Source organism: Ambystoma mexicanum, chromosome 13, assembly GCF_040938575.1.
Source record: "Ambystoma mexicanum isolate Mex_15411 chromosome 13, UKY_AmexF1_1, whole genome shotgun sequence".
NCBI classification, from domain to species: domain Eukaryota; kingdom Metazoa; phylum Chordata; class Amphibia; order Caudata; family Ambystomatidae; genus Ambystoma; species Ambystoma mexicanum.
In genome coordinates, this window is record NC_090938.1 from 373,927,554 (window position 1) to 373,950,232 (window position 22,679).

Consider the following 22,679-nt stretch of genomic DNA (forward strand, 5'->3'; position numbering starts at 1 on the left):
AGACATCGTCTTAGACATCTTCACGCAATGGGGATTCCCGGAAATAGACCTGTTCGCAACCCTGGAGAACTCACAATGCCAAAGTTACGCCTCCAGGTACCCCCAGAACCAGTCCAAGGGGAACGGTCTGTTGATTCAATGGTCAGGGAAATTTGTTTACGCCTTTCCCCCGACTCCCCTTCTCAACAAAGTGGTGCACAAGATGCACCAGGAGCAGGTTACCATGATACTAGTGGCCCCAATGTGGGCACGGCAACCTTGGTTCGCTCACTTGATGGAGATGTCCCTATCTCCCCCAGTGAAACTTCCCTGCCCGTACAACATGCTGTCACAAGACAAGGGCAGGACACTGCATCCATGCCCTCAGACCATGAACTTAGCAGCCTGGCTCCTGAGATCATAGAATTTGGACATTTACAACTCCCACAGAGATGTATGGACATCCTCAGGGAAGCCAGAAAACCTAATACTCGACACTGCTATTCTAGCAAATGGAAAAGATTCGTTATCTGGTGTAGAGGTACTAGCATCAACCCAGTTGACTGCTCTCCTACTGACATTATTCTATACTTGACCCATTTACTGGATTCAGGTTTAGTATTCAATTCCATTAAAGTCCACCTAGCGGCACTTTCTGCATACACCACTTCCCAACTTAAAGTGTCGTGGTGGAAGATACCAGTTATCAAAGCCTTCATGGAGGGGGTAAAAAGGATACACCCTCCGATAGCTAACCCAGCTCCCGGATGGGACTTAAATGTGGTACTTTCCAGACTCATGGGCCCTCCCTTCGAACCCATGCACAAGGCAACTCTTAAAGATATCACCCTTAAGACTGCTTTCCTAATAGCTATCACCTCCATTAGGAGAGTAAGTGAACTACAGGCTCTTTCTGTACTAGACCCCTTTGTAACAGTTCACAAAAATAAAGTGGTTCTACGCACACACCCAAGGTTTGCACCTAAATTCATCTCGAAATTTCATGTAAACCAAACTATAGAACTACCAACGTTCTTTCAAAACCCTTCCAGCTCGGGAGAAAAAAGTCTGCATACACTAGATGTACGCAGAGCTGTCATGTTCTATATGGAAAGAACCAGACCACTGAGAAAGACTAATCAGTTCTTTGTCTCGGTGGCAGCAGGAAGAGAAGGAGATGCGGTCTCAAAATCCACTATATCTAGATGGATTGTTCAATGCATCACTCTCTGTTACACTCTTGCTAAGAGAGAACTACCCTTCAAGCCAAGAGCACATTCCACTCGAGGCACTGGGGCTTCCATAGCATTCATTGCAAATGTTCCCCTTGAGTCCATCTGCAAAGCGGCTACCTGGAGTTCTGTGCACACCTTTACAAAACACTACTGTCTAGATGCACACTCTAGATCTGACTCCCAGGTGGGACAGGCAGTATTAAGACATCTTTTCTCTACTGTTCCTTCTCATAACCCACCGCCAACTCCGGGTACTGCTCGCTAGTCTATGCACAGCATGTGATTCTAAGCAGATTAACAAACATCAGAAGACAATGCATTACTTACCGTAAAAGCATTTCTGATGGTTGTATCTGCTTAGATTCACATGCGCCCACCCTTCCTCCCCGCTCGGATGGAAGGAACATAGACTTCCTTTATATCTCTCTTTTCTCTACTCACTCACGTCTATAAGGCTCCCTCAGGGCAGAAAAATACAAACAGAGGGACCTCGACGCGTGAGGGATTGTGGGTACAACGCACGTCACTATAGGGATAGTGTTACAGACACGCCTTGTCGACGTCCCCTTTTCGACTACGAAAAACAAAATGCAATACTCCGCAGTGACCACTGGATGTCGGACCTATGCACAGCATGTGAATCTAAGCAGATACAACCATCAGAAATGCTTTTACGGTAAGTAATGCATTGTCATATCCCGAAAGATTAAACACAGGAAGTGCATTCTGTTCATTGTTTATCTCTGGAAGGCTCGCCTCCTGGTTCTCTGGCGTCGTGGTCCTTGCCCCCAGGGTTGATTGTACTGGTATTGGTCCCAACCTGGGCCACGGCCTCTTTGTTGGACTCTGCCAAAAAAGAAGGGAAACCCTTGTGCAGTGGGAAAATGGTGGAAAGGGGTAGATTGTATCTGCACTTGCTTCAGTCGAATTGCTGCTAGTATCAGAGAATGTTACTCTACGTCTTGATGGCCTTTGACTCCCTGTGTGCTGATTGTGGTCTGAATTCCGGTTATCAAGGTAATTGGCTGCCAGGTAAGGATAAATAACCTTGTATTTAAATTCCTGGATATCCTTTGCAAGTTTTTTGTTTAAAGTGGCAAGTTTGAAGTTGTCAGATTGCTTGCTTACGTCACGTAACTTATCTTGTGTATTTGTGATTGTGGTATCAGTAATGAACTTTTGTTGTGTGATTGCTCCCAGGCGATCGGCCGTGGAGATGGTGAGGACCATAAATTTAAAGCTGCACTTGGTAGCAAAGTAGCTGAAATTAGTTTTATACTCTGTCTTCTAAAAAGAGACAGTTCATTGCGCACAACTAAACCGGCTCGATGATATTAGCATTGGGTATTCGCACAAAAAATTCCCATGGAGTCAGTCCTGAAAGTTTCTTTAGCTTCAATATTTCTATACTCGAGATGGTTGCATTAGTTCCCAACGGATCAAATAAAGATGGACTGTGTCTGAGTGTACAATTATCAGCCATAGTAAACTAGTCCTCAATAGAAACAGAAAATTATGTCCCAAGACCCCAAGGATGAAGGGTGCCCTAAAAAGAGAAATCGGCCACACACTCATGAATTACCCAATTGGTAGTGAAAAAAGAGAACACTGAGATAGGGAAAAAAAGGGGAACACACCTGCCAATAGGAGCACAATGTATAAGAAGGCAAAGGTTTCTTCAATTTAATATTAACATTAGCTAGTGACCCTACAGACAGAAGTGCTGTCTATGCCATACCTCAAAAGGGAATTTCTGTCTTTGGAGGGAACTGTAGACCATGCAGAACACCAAACGAAATGTTCCCACCAGGAATTAATTGCATATATTGAATACAATTGATAAATAGGATGAATAAGCCATGAATATTAATGGTTTCGCTACGATGTTGCTGCAAGGGAACCACAAATACTAATAAAACACAAAATCAGTTGAACCATAAAGAGATGTGGGGAATTTAGATGTGGTAGATGTTATTGCTTGTACACAACAGACAATACATTTAATATCAGAATGGCCTTCTAACACTGTTAGGTAAGAATCGGTGCAGTCACATTGTGTGAGACTACACAACACTTGCCTGCTTGGTATTCGGTAGCCCACCTTTTGGTATAGGTCTGTACTATACAAGTTGGTTGTGTGATTAGCAGCCAGGTGTCCGTTATTAATAGTTATTTATTTAATTAACATTAATTTTTAAATAAGCAATCTTTAAAAGGGCAATATATGTAACAATGTAAATACGCTTTAAAAAGACTTAACAGAATCAAGACAAGTTAGTGCACCATCTTTGGATATGCTTCTTGCACAGTTCCTACACCCTGAGGTGACAGGACAGTAATGGCATGCAGAAATGAAAGTTGTGAGGAAGGAAAAAGGTTAAACAGGTTCTCGGTGTATGTGAGGATACTTAAACCTTCCAATGAAATCTAGACCAGCCTTTCCCAGCAGTAACAGTCTAAAACAAGTTACCACCTATGAGGGACAAACAATATCAAAGTCAATGGACTAGAAGAGTCTGCAGCGAGCCAGGACCGCCAAAGTCAATTTGCAACAGTCTATGGAGCTGAGGCACTTCTTAGATAAGTCTTGCACAAAGTTAGAGAGTTTGTAGAAAAATCACTTGTAGGGTCGCAAGATGTTAAGCCTGTGAGAATAAGAGTTGAAATCAACTCTTAAAGTAAACCACTGCAAATCTCAACGGAGAAAAGCACAGCTAAAAAGACAATAGGTAAATACCCCAAAGTCTAGACGGTACCTCTGGTTTGAAGACTGATCCAGCTGGATTCTGTCTTAGTACAGCAGTGCAGTCCCTGTATTCCTGAGCCTCAGTCGTGGGGACAAGAGGGAGCCATCTCCTGTGGCAGTATTTGGGAGGTCCATTAGGGAATAGGTTTATATTGATAAAATCAAATTTTTTTTATGCCGTTTTTTATTCCAAATGGGGGGTGCCCCCCCCCTTTTTTTTACCCATTTTTTAACCCCGGTCCACAAAATAAATATATCATTAAAAAAAGAGTAATTCGACTTTTTTTTTCGAGATTTTTTTTCGACCTTATTGTCATTCGAGATTTTTTTTTCGAGATTTTGACCGACCACCTAGGGAATAATTGATGTAATACCCCTGTGGGAGACTACACAATCTTGTCCTCTTGGTATTAGGCAACCCACCTATTGGTATAGGCCTGTACTACACAAGTTGGTGGAGTGACTGAGCAGACCTACTTATCTCAAGAGGGGTAAATGTGAGCCGTAGCAATGAAATCCACAAATGCAAGTATCCAAATGACACACTCAAGGTTTTCTAGTAAAATAATTATTTAACAGTCAGTTTTAAATAAGCATTCTTTAAAAAGGGCAATATATCAGCAATTAAATACACTTTAAAATACTTTCTCAGAATCAACACATAGCAAGTAGATACACTTTACTGTTTCCAAGTGTAACTGGTTAAATCAAAACCTTATACACTATATAAAATGTAGATCCAAAATACAATTGACAATTTACACATAATACACATATTAAAACATAGCAATTCATTACATATCAGCTTACACACAATTCCCTTAGTCAATAGTTCCATTACAGTTTACATTTTACATAAAATTATTAAAAAATCATGTCATTATATCAATAAACCTCAGATAACATAATACCATCTGTGTTTAATAAAACCATATAGAGCAAAAAGCATTATCACTTTAATTCATTTCATTCCCACTGGAACTACTAAAACCAATAATTGGTCATAATTTCTTATCTTATGCCAGTAATTCTAGTAGATGGCCCTTTGTTAACCCGTTGAATTATAGCTCTTTTCCAGATATAATATGCAGCTCCAACATAGACCAGAGTTTCTGCCATATAGGTTGTCGACCAGAGCTGATCGCTGGTAACCATTCTACGGTCACAAACTGTCTTTGTATCCTTTTTAATACAATTCCTGTAATTTAGGGCAAGCCGTTAACAGGTGTCTTGCAGTCTCTACCTCACTCCCACAATACCTACAGACTCTTGCCTCCCTCGGAACTCTGGTCCATGCCCACACATAGTAATTACAGGGTAAAATATTGAACCGTAAGTGGGTAATCTGGAGAAGTCTTCTCATAATATTCCGTAGGTAGCTACGGGAATGGGAAGATTTAATCCCCTGTAGTATATATATACCATACCGTTTCTTCCCGGCCAATATGGACATATTTTAATTAAGGTCCCATTCTATAGCTTTATATTTCAGAAATGTATATTTTTTTTTTTATACCTCCCACTCTACTCTGTAGACTCACATTATTAACATTGTGGAGAGCGCTGTTAGACCCAATTCTCATCTCAATACCTCCGCCGGGGTTGAATTAGCCACCATCAACACCGGCTTCCATAATTTAGCCTCAATTTTGCCTAGATTGTTAATATTTTTTTCCTCCACAGATTCCATTGCGTATAGCGCCCCAGGTACAATGCAGCTTTTATACATTTCTAAATAACCTTCCATGGAATGTCCCCCCTTTTTGACCTTGTAAAATCTGATTATGTTCCATTTTTTCATGACCTTAGTTTTAATAATTTCTAAGTACAAATTCCATGGAGGATCATTTATCATGGGCATTCCCAAATACAGGTACATCTCCAAACCTCAATGGGTTCTGTCTAACTTCCATTTAAATCTCTTCTTCTTTTTTCCTTTTATTCCCTCCAAAGTACATAATCTTTGTTTTTTCTGCATTCATATTCAGATTATTATCTTTAGCATATTCATGGACCGCATTTAGCATCCTCTGTAATCTTATCAGTGTTTTGTCAAGTAGAACAGAATCATCTGCATACATAACCCAGCTGACGGTCACCTCTCCCCACTTTGGGCGGATTGTTGTCAATTCCTTCGAACCTCTCACACATGTCCGCCAGATAGAGGATGTACAATACAGGGGAGGTGACACGCCCCTGCTTCAGGCCTATGTTAGTTTGACTTGCGGGTGAGATATTACCACCTTTACTAAAATAGATGGTGACCTTAGTATCTGTATATATTCATTTTAGGAAATGCAGCACTATTGGACAGATCTTCCAGTCTGCTAATTTGCTTGATAGTCTATCTGTAGCTACCTTGTAAAAGGCTTTGAAGTAGTCTATATAACAGACCTTCAAGTTGGTATCCTTTTTACCCCAGAGCTTCCGCAATTATATAGTTTAGCGTGACCATATTATCAAGGGTACTATGGCCCTGTCTAAGCCCAGTTTGTTGGGGTAGTAACAACTTATTTCTTTTACTCCATGTGTTAATAATCTCTAGGAGCAGTGTGCAGAATATTTTGCAGCTGAAATCGGCCATCGCTAGGAGTCGATAGTTACTTGGTAAACTTCTATTTCCCTTTTTAAAAACGGGTAGCAGTATTGCTTTACGCCAACTCTCGGGTATCTTACTATGTTGCCAAATAGCAGAAAAGAGTTGGAGGATAAAGGCTCATTTCTCAGGGTTCTGCTTAATGACTATATTGGCCAACCCGTCAGGGCTTGGGGCTATAGGTGATTTCATTTTATTTATAATCCTTAAAATGTCAGTAATATCAAATGGGAAGATCTTTATACCATCATCCCAACTCCTCGTTCTAATATTACAGATATTTTCGATAACCTAGAAGAGCTGAGTTATATAAGCCATCCATTCCTCCTGCCACACTAAATTGGCCTCTGTCCTCTTCTTCATTTAAATATTGCCTGTAAAGGTACCAAAATTTTATAGAATCATGCATTTTGCACAGAGTACACATCATTATCGAATTGACGTTATTTACATCATGTTTATAATTTTTAAGCCAATTCTTCTATTTTGTTTGTATATTCGTGATGCACTGCTGTTTCACACCCCCCCTTGATCTCTGTGTCCATCTTAGGGTTATTTATTTCCCTCCTTACTACTTTTTTCCTTCTAGAGATATGACAATCAAATAAGTTATGTTTTTTCCCCTCTGTTTGTAGTGATGTTAATTATGCAGTTAGATTTCAAAATATTAAGCCCAGCACATGTTTAACCACCTCCAAACCATGTCTGACTATCTCTTGTCCATCAATCGGGAGGATGTTAAACATATTGTCAAATTTTACCAAATAACTTTCAGACCAGCAGATCCTATAACCCCCAGAAGAACTTTGAATATTGATACTGTTTCCTTTGGGCCAACTTATCCAGTGAAGCTCCCTCAATTTACACTTCAATAATTTGTGGTCACTCAGAGAAGTGAATGTGTTCAAACCCTTCCAGTTACGAGAGTATGCCTTTGCTTACAAACATATAAACCAGGCGATGGTTAACTTTAACATTTGTCCATCTACTATAACATTCACCTTTTCCGCTGGTTCCAAAAAAGAAAGTCCCCAATTCAACAACAACTTTATCCAAGTTACATTTTGTGACACTTGATGTGGGTAACTTAATTCTTTATCATAATTCCCCAATCCTAGGAGAAGGTCCTACTCCTAATCCCCGCATAATTCGTTCCATTTATCCATTTCGGCTCTGGCGACCTCGCACTATGTGTCAAAATCTCCTACTACCATAATTCCAGAATACAGGGAGTTCATCCTCCAGCCTTCTATTATATCTGAAATGGTCTTCCCCACAATGTCCATATTAACCCCACCCACCCCCCCGGTCTTGAAAAAACGTTAATAAGTAGAATGTCTCCACAATTAATCAAGTTACCAATAATGGCCGACATGACAAAGGGACAACTGGCGTAAATTTCAAATTCTCTAAAAGTTATATGGTCTTTAACCCCCAATGCAGAGACCCCTCATGGGTCTTCCCTTCTCCCCCCTTATAGCAGGTTTAGTAAGTATGATATATCCATCTAATAGTATATCGCCACTCAACCAAGTTTCCTGTAGTGCAAAGACATTGATTGATTTAAAAAGCTCAGTCCATCTTTATGTAAAATTGAACAGAATCCTCTACTATTCCATGATAAAATAGTGGGGTCAATTGTGCATTCTTCATTTCAATGATCCTCAAAGTAGGCACTATCCGGGATCCAAGTCTCCCTTCTCCTATTACCTTCCTCTCTTGAGACCTTTGTTTCCCTAATAGTTAATCCTTTTCTGTTGGTAGTGCCAATGTTTCCCACATTATTACAAAGAATCACATCAAACCCATTACCCCACAATGTTTTGCAATGTTGCCTGATCAGATCAACTATCACAGCCGTCCCAAACTGCACTATTGCCCAGTTTTCCCCAACTGCCTGATTTAGGTAGAATCACTCTATCAATGTCTGTGGTTTGAATGCAGTTAAGTTGAGGGACTTTTTTCAGATGGGCTTATAACCATGACCGGTTAAAAAAATGGGCTTTCCCCCAGTGTATGTGTCTCAGTTTTTATGATCTTACCCAATGTGAAAACCTTATTAACAATATCCTTGTCCTTTCCAAGTGTATTGTTCTTTTCAGCCACCCAGTTTTTGCACATAGCTAATCTTTCTTTTTTCCCATATAAATGGCTTTTGCATTAACATCCATGGTCTCTGATAGTTTATTTATAGGGATATTTAGATATATCACCCCTAAGTTATCTCCCGTCTCCACTACAGGACTCCCTTCCCCATTATCTCCTGTCACCACTGCAGAGCTTTCCACATGTTCCCTTATCTCCACTATCTTAGCTGCTTCCATAGACTTAGGTTTACCTTTTAACCATTTATAAATACCATTGACTCTTTTATTTGGACTATTTTCTTCTTCCTCTATTTCCACAGGCTTCCGGCTCAACTCCTATCTACTGCCCGTTTCCACACATTCAATACCTTTGTAGATGTTTCTGCTAAGTCAACGCTATTCTTTTTGACGATCTTAGTTTTCCATTTGCCTATATTACCCCTACTCCTTGCACCTTTTTTTGTTGTTAAGTTTACGACATGGTCCCCATTTCAGGCTGAAGATTGGGGGCATCACCACAAACTTGTGGCCACCCAGTACCTTAACCACCCCTTCCGCTTCTTCCTCCAATACCACAGTATCCTGGACACTCACCACTTTACTTACCTTATCCACAATCATGAATAGTTCACACAGATCCCCTTTCTCATCAGCTGTATTACCCCTATTATAACAAGTTTCAACTCCGCCCCTGGCTGTATCCATAGCACTAAGAGAATTGACAGGTTCTACCACTGATAAAACCAGGTGTTTGAGCTCAAATTGCTCCTTAATAAGCTTGGTGCAAATACCCAATGGTATATACACTGTGGTTTTTACAGAGCTCTCCATCTCATTATCCAAGTAATTCCATATAAATGTCCCCTTCATCCTCCTGTTCACTCATTCCATCAACTTGGGCAAATGTCCCTGAATTCCCTAAATCTGGCGTGCACGACAGGTTCGTGCCTATCATGTTATCCCTATTATATAGGTTGTCATTAGTGTGTTCCTCAAGTGAAAAACCTATTCCTGTTGAAAGCCCCATTGATTGCCTTCTAAAGTCATGTACTAGATCTAAAAGTGAGTTAGAAGCTATTTTCAGGTTATAAAGTAGCCTCCTCCATCACATGGTTATTAACCTTTTCTTTTATGGTCAGAAAACTCGAGATTTTGGGTTGTTCCCTGGCCAATTTATTCTTAGATCCATCTGACTTCTTTCCTGGCTGACTGCCTTTTTTTCCCTTTTAGGAATACTTTAAAAACAGGCATGGGACTAACTGTTTATAAAATGCTAAAATGAGTCCTCTTGTCAATTGGTTTATGCGGCCGCTGTTTAGGTCCCATGCTATACAATAAGTGGTAACAACACTAATAGCAAGGGATCCTGCCCAACTGTTACAAGTGAGTACACTGGCAGCTAAAAATCCGTAAAAACGGGACAAAGCGCCTCTTAATGTGTCAATTACAATGCTTGTACAATTACTTGTGTTTAAATAGAATAGGACCAAATGACTGTGAAGGTTACTGTTTACTCTTCCACTCTTACCACACTCCATATAATCCAGATATATAAGGTGGACAGTGTTGGGGAGAATTCTCAGAAATGTGCTAATTCCCTCCACCTTAGAGACCCCCAGCAACTTTGCTGGATTTTGAGGACTTGATTTTTTTTTTAACCTGGAGACAGTGAGACCCTTTTCCCCACACTCTCGCGTATCTTAATGCGATTTCTGAGCTTTGTTTCTTTTGGTTGTGGAGTCTGACAAACTCCATAGGCATCATCTTTTACATTGTGTCACACAGCACCTTCAGTGCAGTGACACAGCAAAGTCTTTCAGATTTCCCAAAGGTTTGAATACCTTCTCTTGGTTAAACTACTGTTCCAGAGCAGTAAAGTGAAATTAACTTTACTTGCATTTGTAACTTTCTAGACCCAGCACACACTATCTTACAATAGGGTGCTGGCTGGGTTACCTAGTATCCCCTTTGTCTAGCTTCTCGTGTAACATCTTGTATTTTACCCTTTCCTCACTGAATGGCTGGTGGCAGTGGTTTAGTTTTAACTACCATGGTGTGCCTTTACCGGGGGCTGCGTTTGCAGCTGCAGTAAAGCGCCCAAGGTTGCCATTTCTGTCAAAATGGCCCCGGTCGTCTTTTTTCGCCATTTCTATGTGGAAAGGTCCTTCTTGAGAATTACTCTGCGTGGCAAACCAGGTTTGGTCCCATTGTTCATTTTGCTTTTGGCGGGATTCACGAGTGGAGCCCGCCTCTGGCTCCAGGATGTCTGGGGTCGGCAGGAATTGAGGGAGGTTACCGAAACTCCCTGTGCTTAGTCTCCTACAGACCCGAATGCACTCTGTGATGATTGGCTGGCTGACTGTCTGGCAAGGACAGCCACCCTGCTGAGTGACCTACAGCTAGGCTGGAATGAATGGGGGAGAACTGAATAAAAATGGCGTCTTTTGGCTTGGAAGGCAGAGTCGACCACTGGACAAAGGAACCGAAGAAGAACTTGAAGAATATGCCTGCTGCAACTCCTGTAAAGTTGGTTTGCCCGGTGAAGCCCTGCTGCAGAGCCAAAACACCAAGTTTGCATCGACCAAGAAGCCCCTGCAAGGACGACTTCTCCCCTTGAGTTGGTGGGACCAATCAACTCCAAAGTAAGTCACCTGGACATCCATCTCGGAGCTGGTTCAATTTCCACAGAGTTGCTGCTGGAAACCGTATAGCCAGGGAGAGGAACACCAGATTGTGTGCGTTGTTTTCAAGCTGGCCAAGAGCTCCAGGAAGATCCTCCGGACTACCAGGAAGCAGGACTGACCGAGCCTGAGCCCCCTCAACAGAGTGCGGGACCCCAGAAGCAAGGAAAGTCCATCTCGACAGCCAGGAACCGCTGTGTTGCTATTTGTGGTAGACGACTAGTAGCTGAAACACTGAACAGCCACTGAAAGTGAATTTTGCCGGTTGCGAGTTTTGACTGTCCCAGTGCATTGCATAAGTCCCCCGTCGTCCTCCCTCTTGTCCCCACGACTGAGGCCCCGTAACAGTGAGAGCTGCACAGGAACATGACTCATCTACTGCATCTTTTCTTAATTTTAAAGGTACTGTAAAAAAATCTGAGAACTTACCTCTTACTGTAGAGTTGCTTGCACCTTTTACTACTCACAAGTCTAATCAGCTTGTGGCCCTAGATTTGATTCTTCCTTTTCCTCAAAGACTTCTAAAACCATTGTGCAAAGACTTTCTACTTGCCTACAAAGAAGTGCTTCAGCTTACATAGACTTTTGCCTATTGACTTTGGCTTAGCCTCTTCCACTGAATGACTCTTATTGGGGGATCTGAAAGTATTTGCCTGCTTAAGAATATTTGTGGTCTCTTGTTTGTTCTAAATAATCTTTTCCTTAGACTTATTACTATATGATCCTAAATTCAACAGTGATATATTAATGACCCCAGCACCCTAGCAATTTAAGTCACCTGAGGGTGGAGGTAGTGTCTGTGGGCCATCTGAAAAGGGTATCTACTGATTTAGAGATATTAAGAGTGTGTAATTCATTAAGTGTTTTTGAGTGTCACTGCTATATTGCTCCCTTCTGAAGGCTTAGTCTAAATGACTGATAAATTAATAATTGTTTATTCACGAAACCTTGAGTGTAAGAGTTTATTTGAATACTTGTGACTGTAAATCTCCGTGTAACTCCACTACAGCTCACATTGGCCCCTCTTGAGATAAGCCCAGCTGCTCAACACGCTATCAAAACTGTGTATTACAAGCTTATACCAAAGGTTGGGTTTCCTATACCTGTAGGCAGACTTGTTTGTAGTGTTCCCAGAGGGTACTGCATACAAATTTTGCCTAACAGACAGCACACAGGCAATCAATCCAACCTTATACCGGTGTTCCAACAATCCTACACATCTCACATAGCGGATGCGAGTGGACTATTTTATGAAGTTACTGGTCAAAGGGGCTGAACCATCGAGCTTTAATAGTAAAAGGCAACGTGATTGGGTTATGGCCCCTTCTTAACTATAATAATCCAGCGGGTGACTTTGTTTAAAATCCAAGTAAAGTTACATCCACTTTCAACATCAAATTCTAAAAACTGAAATGAAATAGTTCCAGTCAAATAACTACTTCTCACTTATTTTTAAACACGCATATCCATGCAAGTGGCAACAAAATCCCTGACGGAACCAGGCTCTTCACAAACTGATGCCGCTGGAACATCACCATTAATCGCAGTAGAACATCCAAATAATAAAGCAGAGAATATAGACCCAAGGCGATCCTCGCCCACCAGCCTAAACAGCCACTTGCCGAATGGGCGCGCACATGGCTGTTTATGAAGTGCAATGGGCAGGGCTTGATTCCATTTACATAATGTCCATCACCTATAATAATAAAACGGAATATATTACACAAGTATTATTCGGTCCGTATTTCCACTTGAAATTGCTTCCTGTTAGGCAGAATTGCAGGCAGTACCCTCTGGGACCACTACACACAATTAGGACTGCAGGTGTTAGCCAAACCAACCTTTGGTGTAAGTCTGTACTACACAGTTTTTGTTAGCGAGCTGAGCAGCCAGGCTTATCTGAAGGGTGAATGTGAGCAGTACAAGTAGTTACACAGAGGACTTTCAATCACAGTGGTTCAAGTAGACATTTATACTCAGTGTTTCTTGGTAAAAACACATAGTAATTTGTTACTCAATCATTTAGAAAACATTTCGCTAGAAGAAGGCAACTTGATGTTATATAACCATACACTTCAATACAAATCTGGAAGCTTTTGAGACAGTTTAAGCTCCCCTTAACTAGGAGCCAAATGGCAGTTCAGTTACTTAGCAGTGTCCAAAAAGGACAAAATTACATAAAATAGATAACCTATACTTTCTGGGCAGTGCAAATAGTTTCAATTCACCAGAGGAGTTCCATTCAAGTCAATAGGCCAGGCCAAAGTCAATGGGCCAGTGTTCTGGATAGGAAAGAGCAGTTCTGCTATCAAATAGTTAAGTCTTTGCAAAGGTTCTCAGAAGTAGTTTAGACGAAAAAAGGATCATTTGTCGGGTCACAAGCTGATTAGGCCTGCAAGTTTCACAAACTTTCACCGCTAGAGTGGCGTTCTCTCAATCGTGTTGGCACAGTACCTTTGTATGAAGAAACAAATGTTGCTGAAGTCGTGCTTCCTGGGAGGTCCTGCAGATCTCACTGTTCCTGAGCCTCAGTCGTGGGGACAAAAGGAGGACGTCGGACTCCTGCACTGCACGGGATCGTTGAAGAAAGCAAACAAGATGGAGTCACTTCAGTTCCAGTAGCTGAACACAAACTGGTGTCCCTCTCATTGCTTAATCCCAACAAGCCATGAGAATGGTATCCAGGTGTTTTATGAGTTGATTGGTCCCAGCAACTCCAAGGAAGAATTCGTCCTTGAAGGAGCTTCTCTGTCGAATGGAGTTTGGCAATTCGGACCTGCAGCAGTGCTTCACCGGGCAAAACAACGATCCAGGAGTCGCCTTTTAACCAGTTTCCCCCCATTCATTCCTGCCTAGCTGTCACACACCCAGCAGGGTGCCTATCCTCGCTGGACAGTCAGCCAGCCAATCACACCAGAGTGCATTTGGGTCTCCTAGGAGACTAAGCACAGGGAGTTTCGGGCACCTCCCTCACTTCCTGCTCACCCCAGACACTCAAACGCCAGAGGCGGTCTTCAGTTCTGAAGCCCGCCAAAGGCACACGAACAAAGGGACCAAACCTGGTTTGACGTGCAGAGACAAACACTAGAAGGACCTTTCCAAAAAGAAACGTCAAAAAAAGACAACCAGGACCTGTCTAAGGCGAAGGGAATTAGCACTTTTATGAGAATTCTCCCTAACACTGACCATTTATAATAATGTACCCCATTGACTGCAAGGTTGAATGGATGTAAACTAGACCGTGCATCTCATTTTACACACTGTTTTTATATTTAGTGTAACTAAATAAGAAGTGGTAAAATTATCTGCCTTCACGTGATTATGCACACAGCACAGGAACTCTAAAAAATACAATTGTGCAATACTGGCTTGCTTTTATTGGAAGAAAAGCATAATTCTATACAAAAGGTTAATTGTCAATTGCAACTTAGTTTTCCATTGTATTATACAATCCTAAAATGCTAGGACAATTAATGAGGAAGATGAGGAGGGTTTCAATGTCTCATTTGAGGTCAGCGGGAGGAGTGGGAAGGGGGAGGAGGGAGGGGAAGGGAAGGAGGGAGCCCCCTGGTGACCTCCAACGCCCCCTGGTGGTTTCAGTGTCTGATTTGAGGTCCGGGAAGGAGGGAGGGGAAGGTAAGGTGGGGGGGCAGGAGGCTTGGTGGAAGAGGGGTAGAGAAGGAGAGTCAGGAGGGGAAGTGGAGGAGAAGGGCTTTCAGAGAGGAGCGGAAGGATGAGTAGGAAGGGGAGGAGCAGATAGAAAGAGGTAGGGAGTTCCAGTGGAGGGGGGTCAAGAGTTGAAAGGAGCGGAAGCTTGAGGAGGCGCAAGGGGCTGGGGACATAGTGAGAAGGTAGAGATCAGCTGAGCAGAGAGAGACAGTAAAATGAGAGGAGGGAAGAGAGATGGGGAGTGAGATCATGGAGAGATTTGTAGACAAGACAGAGGAATTGAAATTTTAGTTGTGAGAGGAAGGGAAGCCAGCCGAGTTGAGAGTGAGGTAGAAATAGTCACGAGGGCCAAGAAGACAGAGTACGGATAGAGGAGTGGTAGATGGATTTTAGGGAGATGGATGTCAGGTGAGACAGGGAGTACAAAGAGGAGAAAGGAGCAGTAGAAGAGGCAGAGGAAAATAAGGGAGGAGATTAAGATGAAATTAAAGAAAAGGGGCAAGCATCGGCACGAATTGCCAATCCAATAATGCAAGAAGTCTGGGTAAATCATTACAGAAAGCTATTTGATAAGCCCGCCGACACCCCCAAAGACCCAGAGAACCATGCAATAAATGAGACTTTGGGAAATGTATTGTGAAAGAAGAGATTCTGCATTTAATTAAAAAATAAATTAAAAAAATTAATTAAAAAAATGCAGTAAATCTAGAGCACCCGGCCCAGATGGGATTTCAAATGCTTTAATGAGAGGCCCCAGAACAATGGGCGTAATATTGCAAAAATGTATTAAATAGAACATTCATGAAATGCAAAATACTAGAATCCTGCAAATTGGCCTTATTAATTCCAATTTTTAAGCAATGGGATAGAAATCAGCCTGTGAGCTACAGACCGACAACACCACCTTCCCTCCAAAAATCAATGGGAAAGAAGTAGGCTGGCTGCTAGTCCTTTTAGAACAGACCAAGATCGGACTTCAAAGAGAACTTCTCATCCTACGACAATATGTTAAGAAAAACCACCTAAAGGTCAATGCCACCAAATCTGTGATTATGGTGCTGGGGGATAAGAGCAACAAAAAAAAAGATTTTTGTATTCTAGACCGAGGGATTGTATCCAATTCATGACCAAAGATATTTAGGCGTGGTCATAAATGTGTTTAAAAGCAAAAGCCCCTGGATAGAAAACGTAAAAAAGAAGTTAGGCCAATTGACAGCACAGGGGATGGTGCTAAATAAACGCTTCGGAAAATATTCCATGACCCCGATCCTTAAATACTTTAAACAAAAAGTAACACATGTTATCTGCGGAGTGGAAACAAATAATGCCTTGAGAGGAATGATGGGATTGATGCAAAGGTTTTTGTTGGAAAATATTAAACCTACCCCAAGCAATCCAGGTCGCTGTTATCCAACATGAGTTAGGACTGAACTCGTTATTTTCCAAGATCATGTGGAACAAAATTTCACTATTCAGAAAAATAATTACTGAAGATTTTCCTCCACAATTTGAAATACTAAGAAATCGAGAAGATAAAGATGACGAACAGACTCTCATGAGCTAGAAGTTGGAGTGTGAAAACTACCTCACCTCTCTTGGAAAATCGAAAGAGTCCCTATGCAGAAACCCTTTAGCAGCTAAGAGAATAATATGGGCCAATGTTTGGGGAATAACAGAAGGAAAAAGATCGGCATTTAAAACCCACACACTATTACAAAATCATTTTGGATTCTTAAACATGACAAGAGGATATCTCGGGAAATTCCCAGATAACAATTCAAGAAACATTCCAACGAGGTTAAGATTAAACATCTTGCACAACAAAACCACATTGAGAAGGCACAATAAAGAAATAACTGACAAATGTAGATTATGCAGACAAAAGAAAGAATCATTAAAACATCTGTTTATTCTGTCCAGACCTGAATGATTTAAGATCTAGCCATCTCCACCCTGAACTTGGAAATATGGTAGGCTTAGAAGCTGAGAAATGGTGGGAGAGAATTTACCAAGCTGAAAATCAAAGTGAATTATGCTACAGTTAATTTCTTGAAAGTTGCACTAGAGAAACTAAAACATAACGCAGAAAAACTAGCAACTGTGACCAAATGAATCAGAAGGAAGCCCATGATGGACAATGATCCCACAAGATATCTTGTAATGTTCCAATGCAGAGGGGAGATGTGAAGAAAAGTAATAATTAATTTTAAGTTTAAAACTTGTATCTTTTATTTTGTTCAAAAAAGCAAAATAGTTTGTAATAAACTAAATGCAAATAAAAATATATATATTTAATTTAAGCTGGCTGCAGTTACCGGCAAGATATTTCTGAATGATTTGGTGTACGGAACTTCCTTCACCGACTCCACAATCACAGCGGCTGCTGGCTGCTTCTACTTCCTGACTTAATTTCTTCTACTGCTACAGGCACTCTTGGGACCCACATCCCTCTGCAACACGGGTGTCTCCTATCGGGCCTCATTAATGGAGTCTTCCTTTCTCCAGCTTCCCTTGGCTTGCTTCTGAACATGGGCCTTGGGTGGATGCACCTCTTCAGCTCTGCATTCACAGTAATTAGGCGCACCTGCAAAGACTGTCTATCTCCCAGTCTCTTTAAATGCTACCACAGCCAAACAGGGCTTATGAGCACAGGACCAACCCAGGGCCTGCAGGTGAAATCTGCTCTGGTGTCCCTTCTGTGGTCACTCTTCCTTGTGGACTGCCAGCCTCATGCTCTGCTTCTACTGTTACCTCTGCCGACAACACAGCGCCTGCTCCAACTTCTTTCTACTGCTCCTTGTTGTTGCAGCCTTTTATGCCCCTCATGTGGGTTAATTGGATTCAGGTACAAGCCCTTAGGACTAATTGCCTGACCTTGACAAAAGCTATTAGGCCTGCCTGACCCTGGCTCCTACAAACCTCTTCAGCCCTCTTCTTCACAGTCCTTGAGGGATTCTGGGACATGTAGTCTACCTCAGAGAAATTTAGTTTTCGTATTTAAATGGTTTAAGAATGTTTTTTCCTTCCTTCATGTTATTGAAAGAGTTAAAAGGTTTAAGCTTTTGAGAGACAGATGGGACAGGCAAAGTCACATGTTCGCCATTCCTTGCAGTATACTTTTGGCATTGTGGAGGATATGGGGATATAAAATATTGGTTCTTTGGGTTCAACACTATATTGAATCACTTCTTTAGAATTTGCCTTTCCATCCTTAGTAGGTCGTTAAGATATATCAAAATGGCAATTAGCCAATTCCTCCTCTACGTCTGTGGCAAGGATACTCCTCTACAAGGAGAAATACTGTCTCACCCTGTGAAATCTCCCCACCGCCCTGGGCCTTGTCTCCACCCAGGTGGTCCTCCCACAGTAGACCACCGCCAGGATTGGAATCAGGAAACGTCTGACCTCTCCTGGCCACCTGGGAGAAGACTTTAGGCAGGGTTTTAGTGAGGGATCCGCAGGATTCTCCACAATGCCATTTGTAAAGCAGCTATTTGGAGCTCAATTCACACTTTCACTCAACACTATTCACAAGCATGACACGCAGTGTTAAGACCTCTTTTTGCTGTTGTACCTTAAAACAGCCCTCTACCTTCTCCAGGTATTGCTCGCTAGTCTATGCAAAGCATGTGATTCTAAGCAGATCCACCCGCCTCCGAAGGCATACATTACTTAACGTAATCGTATTTCTGATGCATGTATCTGCTTAAATTAACATGTGCCCACACTTCCTCCCCTCTTGGAGTTGAAGGTTTGTAGACTTCTTACACCTTTCTTATCTCCTCTGTACTCTTTGTTCTGATGCATTCACTTTGTGCTCTCTCGTGTCAGAAATAAAACAAACTGAGGGACCTCAGTGCGTGAAGGACCATGGGTACAGTACACGTCACACTAGGAATAGTATTACATACATGGTCGAAGTCCCTTTTCAAACTTCGAAAACAAGTCATGCAATACTCTGTGCCTACCACTAGATGTCAGCCTATGCAAAGCATATAATGTCAATCTAAGCAGATACAAGCATATGAAATTCAATTACGATAAATCATATTTGCCATATACAATCACCAGTATGTTCATTCACAATACATCATCAAATAACTAACCATGGAACTCCGGTAAGTAATGCAGATGCAGTTCAAATATTGAGACCAGTCGCAAGTTGGATTCACTATACTTTAGAAGTTCAACCCTAAGATATATGGGGCCTAGTGCCCAAAAGTCACAAGTTCCAACACAAGGTTTCTCAAAAGTATATATTCTTTAAAGGGATGCAGTGGTCTTGTAGTGGTGATTTACAATAGCTTCAAACTATATAGAAGTTCAGCAACAATTTACCAGAAGATATGAAAGCTTGCCTCTTTCAGATCCAAGGCTTCGTAAGAGGGCTTTGTTCACAATGTCATACTGTGGAGGAGTAGGACAGGTACTGGTATGTTTGCTTTCCTACAGACTCCAAAGTTCCCAGGGATCACAGTGGGTCTACTGGGGATCCCTTGTGGTGCTGACTTCTGTCCTTTGTTCCAGTGAGAGGTGCCCAGGGGTTGCAGGTTTGAGAATTCTGTTTGGGTGCAATGAAGAAATGCAGATTCTAATAAGGTGAGTTCCCGCAATTTTCACTGTTTACAGGCGACTACAGGCATCCTTCCAGTCGCGGTAAAAACAGCAGATCCAGAACAGGTTGGCTTGATGTTAGGAAGCTGGAGATTCAGGAGGAGGCGACTTATGCCACAAGCTGGCGACCAACGAAGGTCCAGGCTTGAACACAGAACGGTAGCTATTCTGGCGAGGTAGCCCACGAGGGAGCTAGTCGGTCCAACAGCAGTCCATGGACACTTCCGTGGGCTCTAAAGGGCTGGATCCTCAAAGGCTTTGAGACTAGTTGGTCGCACTAGTCCAAGGGCTGAAGCATGACCACGGCCTTTGGAGATCAGGCAGAGGAGCAGGCCTTCACTCTGCCAATCGCTGTAGGGGAAGCTGGTCCACTGCAGAAATGGTCCTTAGGTCATCAGCAGGATGCTCTTCGAAGGATTCTTGGCTCCAATGTAAATCTGAAGAATGGCTGCAAGAGGAGTCCTCCTTCTCCAAAGTCCGAGCTGGAAGCAAGTCCACCAGGGATCACTTGGGGTACAGGCTTCTGTCCTTTGTTCCAGTGAGAGGTGCCCAGGGGTTGAAAGGTTTGAGGATTCTTCTGTGCGGGTGCAACTGAAAGATGCAAGCCCAGTCAATGAAGAAATGTAGATTCTAATGATGCAGACCTCTTCACGACACTTCACGGGATGGAGGACGGCGAGATACAGCGATGTTCACTGTTTGCAGGTGATTACAGGTGTGGTTAAGATAAGGATCTGCACTATTGAAACATCCAATAGTTGTCCAGACAGGGACAACTACTGGTTTCACATTTGCCCCAGTGTCAGACTTTCTGGCCTCAGTGATGTGGACTGGGACTAGACAGTCCCAGCCCCCTTCATGAGCCAAAACACACAAAGGCTCACTAGCCCACAAAAGCAGCAGATGTCCCAGGCAAGTGCATGCCCTTAGAAGGAATTTCCTGACCTGCGCAGGCAGGAAGAAAGCCAAACAACGATATGGCTAAAAACAAGCAAGAATCTCATGGCATAGCTGTTCAAGGGCACCAGCCACATTTAGTAGCCATACGCAGTAAACGCGCACACCAAATATAATGCAAAAACAGTAAAAATTGAACTGCTGCCACTTGCTTGTCTATAGGCACAGATAGACAAGATAGATGGAAAGTAACCAAAAACCCCATGTGTAAAAAGCAAGGGTGATACAAAAGTATCCCCATTGCATTGCACTGTAAAGTGATGTGTGCATTGTAAAAATGCAAGAATTAAAAAGTGAAACACCCAGTACTGATAGAATGAATGACTAGTCAATTTCCCTATAACAAATGAGCAAAAGGGAAGTGAAGCTGAAGGTTTTACTTCCCTTCAAAAAGTCAGGACAGGATAAAAATGGTGCAAAAAGAAAATGGGGGTCCATAGAAAGCTATGGAGGAAGATTTCCCCAAAAAGATCTTTCCTAACCATGCAGTAAAACGGGTTGCACCTCTGGTGAAGTCAAAACTAAATTATGCCATCAGCCTACTCCACAACACAAGTGTAAGGTGATGCAATCAGCTTGGGAGAAACATTGGGTTCTTAAAAAATGCACCCCTGCCTTAGGGGCCATATGGGCTACCATAGGACAGCACATCAAAAAGGGTCTTACGTTCTGCTCACCATTGTAGCTCGATGATAGCAAACTAGCACGTGAGTACTGGTAATTTCTGGGTGGTGGTAAAGAAATTGGCGTGACCCCATTACAAGACATACTTTGTTTCTGGAGATTAACTAGCTGCAAATCTTTTCTCTTTCAGTACATGGAAGATCGTCGAAAGCAGAAGAGGCATCGGGTCAAAAAGTCAAAGAAAATATCTCACAGCAGTTTCTCTGGGGTGGAACGTGCACAACCTACACACCATCGCAATGGGAAAAAGGTGAGACCCAGCCCTTAAAAAAATAACCTTATTGCTCTCAATCTTTCAGAAAATGCTTAATTCTCTCCAGAATCAGTTTGTGTAAGTAATTCTGTTTGTCTCTCCACTCCTTTTCTTCTACGAATGTGACAAAAAGGTAAAATTCACTACTTGTTAATTTGAATTAATAGTCATTTTTAAGCCAGAATTCCTATTTTGGGGATTCTAGGGACACTTTTGGGAGCCGCTCAATGTTTTGCTCCTCCCCCAACCCCCCCAACTGCCCGCCTCTTGTACAAATATTTTTTATTTTGGGTTCCTTGATATTTCTGGTGGCTAGAGGAACTTCTGATGTCCCCCTGCCGTTACCTCACTTAATCCCTTATATAAAATGTATGGTATTGGGAGCCCCCTAAGGTGCCCAGTCCAAGGGGTGCCTCCCAAGCACCCAATTTCTATCCTAGACCGAATGTGTCATTGTAATGTAGTTTTACAGAATAGGTTGGTGATCTACAGTGAGAATCATACTTGGAATTGTAATTGTTATACACAGGTGAAGTGTTTCAAAGCGCTTCAAGGTGGGACGGGAACGGGGGAATACATAGTCTTAGGCCTTGAAATTTCGGAATGTTCTTGCAGAAATGACTAGCAAACATGGCCTGACGGCCCTACTACAAGGGCAAGTGAAAGACCAAGGAGGAGCAAAGGGGGGGGGACAGGTGGGAGGATGAGGGGGGAAGAACATAGAGTCCTTAAGCAACCATACTCTGCCATCAACGTTTCCAGTGCAAGTTCATGGCAGATGGTAAGGCAATAGGGGAGGGGGGGGACATACAGAAACAAAAAACTACTGTACCAAGCCTGGCGGACTAGGCCCAGTACATTCTATGTCACGTAAGTGCCAGACATGGAGTGAAAGGGAGGAGGGGACAATTGTGCCAAGTCCAAGGCCCTGAGTTAAGTGCTGAGGGGTTACCATTCTCAAGACATGAGTAAAGAAGTGGAGAAGTGGTGAGTGGAGTGAAGAGGCCTGGGGGCAAGTGCGAGGACTGGTGGGGGAGCCTGAGACCTGTGTGGCTCTGGAGCTGCAGCAGGCGACCCATCAGCAAACATAGCTGAGTTGGGGGGGTTAGGGACTTGGCAGTAGGCAAGAATTGAGGGCGTTAACAAGGAAGGGGGAGCGAAAAGGAGGAAGAGAAGAG

General features: G+C 42.4%; 1 protein-coding gene across 8 annotated transcripts in view; it reads left to right on the plus strand.

Moving 5' to 3' along the window:
- Positions 1-22,679, plus strand: part of CHD8 (chromodomain helicase DNA binding protein 8) — a 1,687,145-nt gene that overhangs the window by 1,595,838 nt on the left and 68,628 nt on the right. For all 8 annotated transcript variants that reach the window (XM_069633907.1, XM_069633913.1, XM_069633911.1 and 5 more), the window contains one exon: positions 21,379-21,498. In XM_069633907.1, the coding sequence (XP_069490008.1) occupies positions 21,379-21,498 (120 nt within the window). The remainder of the gene's footprint in view (positions 1-21,378; positions 21,499-22,679) is intronic.